Source organism: Eimeria acervulina, genomic scaffold (genome assembly GCF_000499425.1).
Source record: "Eimeria acervulina Houghton genomic scaffold, Eah_scaff486, whole genome shotgun sequence".
Classification (NCBI taxonomy): Eukaryota; Apicomplexa; class Conoidasida; order Eucoccidiorida; family Eimeriidae; genus Eimeria; species Eimeria acervulina.
The window spans coordinates 20,001-21,624 of NW_013547306.1; the positions used below are offsets into that span (position 1 = coordinate 20,001).

At 52.3% G+C, this 1,624-nt stretch overlaps 1 protein-coding gene across 1 annotated transcript in view; it reads left to right on the top strand.

Annotated features, from left to right (window-relative positions):
- Nucleotides 1-1,554, top strand: part of EAH_00040240 (hypothetical protein, conserved) — a gene marked incomplete at both ends in the record, with an annotated part of 5,720 nt that extends 4,166 nt beyond the window's left edge. The window contains 5 exons of the mRNA XM_013391873.1: nt 144-242; nt 452-532; nt 727-864; nt 1,255-1,427; nt 1,521-1,554. Of these exons, the coding sequence (XP_013247327.1) occupies nt 144-242; nt 452-532; nt 727-864; nt 1,255-1,427; nt 1,521-1,554 (525 nt within the window). The remainder of the gene's footprint in view (nt 1-143; nt 243-451; nt 533-726; nt 865-1,254; nt 1,428-1,520) is intronic.
- Nucleotides 1,555-1,624: the final 70 nt, after the last annotated feature.

Genomic DNA, 1,624 nt, shown 5'->3' on the forward strand with positions numbered 1-1,624 from the left:
TGCAGTCTCTAGGGTTTAGGGTTTAGGGTTTATCTCACCGCTGCTGCTGCAGCTGCTGCAGCTCCAACCTGGACACGCCTGCTTTCAGGGTTTAGGGTTTAGGGTTTAGGGTTTAGGGTTTAGGGTTTAGGGTTTGCATGCAGGGCCCAGAGAGTCACGTGCAGCGGCTGCTGCAGCGCAAAGTTGATATCCTTGTGAAAGAAAAAGAAGCGCTGCAGCAGCGCTTGCGAGAGGCTGTAAAGGTTCCTAAACCCTAAACCCTAAACCCTAACTTGAATAGCCTAGCGCTTAAGGATCTCCACGTCCTAAACCCTAAACCCTAACATCTAAAACTCTGCCTGTACGGGGCGCGAACGCCAACTAGCCCACTGGGGGGTTTAGGGATTAGGGTTTAGGGATTAGGGCTTAGGGTTTAGGGTTTAGGGTTTAGGGTTTAGGGTTTACGATGCAGCAAGAGGAGGAGGAGACAAAAGAAATGGCGTCGGAGATAAAGCGGCTGCGAGCAGAAGTCGAAGAGGCCCATATATGCAAAGTAAACCCTAAACCCTAAACCCTAAACCCTAGCTTAGAGCCTAGACCCTCCTAAACCCTAAACCCTAAACCCTAACTCCTAAACGCTCCCAAGCCCTAAACCCTCTCAAATGCCACTTCTTTTCAAGGCCCAAACCCCCAGTACTGCTTCTGCTTCTGCTGCTGCTGCTGCTGCTGCTGCTGCTGCTGCTGCAGTCTCGAGTGTCTCTTGAGCTTGCTGATGCTCGGCGTTTAGTTGAGGAGGAGAGGCAGCGGTTTGCTGCAGAGACGCAGCAACTCCGTGACGAATTGCTGCATGCAGAAGCCAGAACAGAATGCCTTGGAGAGCAAGTGGTATGCTGCTGCTGTTGCTGCTGCTGCTGTTGCTGCTGCTGTTAGTGTTGCTGCTGCTGCTGTTGGTGGTGCTGTTGCTGCTGCTGTTGGTGGTGGTGCTGCTGCTGCTGTTAGTGTTGCTGCTGCTGTTGCTGCTGCTGCTGTTAGTGTTGCTGCTGCTGTTAGTGTTGCTGGTGCTGTTAGTGTTGCTGCTGCTGTTGCTGCTGCTGCTGTTAGTGTTGCTGCTGCTGACGGGAGTTCGATATGCCTGCGACTTTGACCTGCAAGCGAATTTGCTTCTGGCGGTGTTTCTGCTGCTGCTGCATCTGCTGCTGCTGCATCTGCTGCTGCTGCTGCTGCTGCACTTGCTGCTGCTGCTGCTGTTTTGCTGCTGTTTTGCTGCTGCTGCAGGGGGAGCTGAGGGCTTCGGAAGCTGCAGCAGAGACGCAGTTCTTGCTGCGCACTGCTGCTTTGAGGGAGACAGCAGCAGCAGCAGAGAAGGAGACAGAAGAATTAAAGAGACAGCTTCAAGCAGCAGCAGACGAAAGAAATGCTCTTGGATCAGAGAGGACCCGCATACTAAAGTTAAAAGACTCACTCACCAAAGGCACGCCTCGAGGGTTTAGGGTTTAGGGTTTAGGGTTTAGGGCTTAAGGGTTACGGACTATGGGTTACAGGTTAGGGGATAGGGTTAAGGTTGTTACAGTCTAGGCTCCAGGGTTTAGGCTCTAGGGTTTAGGGTTTAGGGTTTAGGGTTTAGGGTTTAGCCCTTGGAAATAGA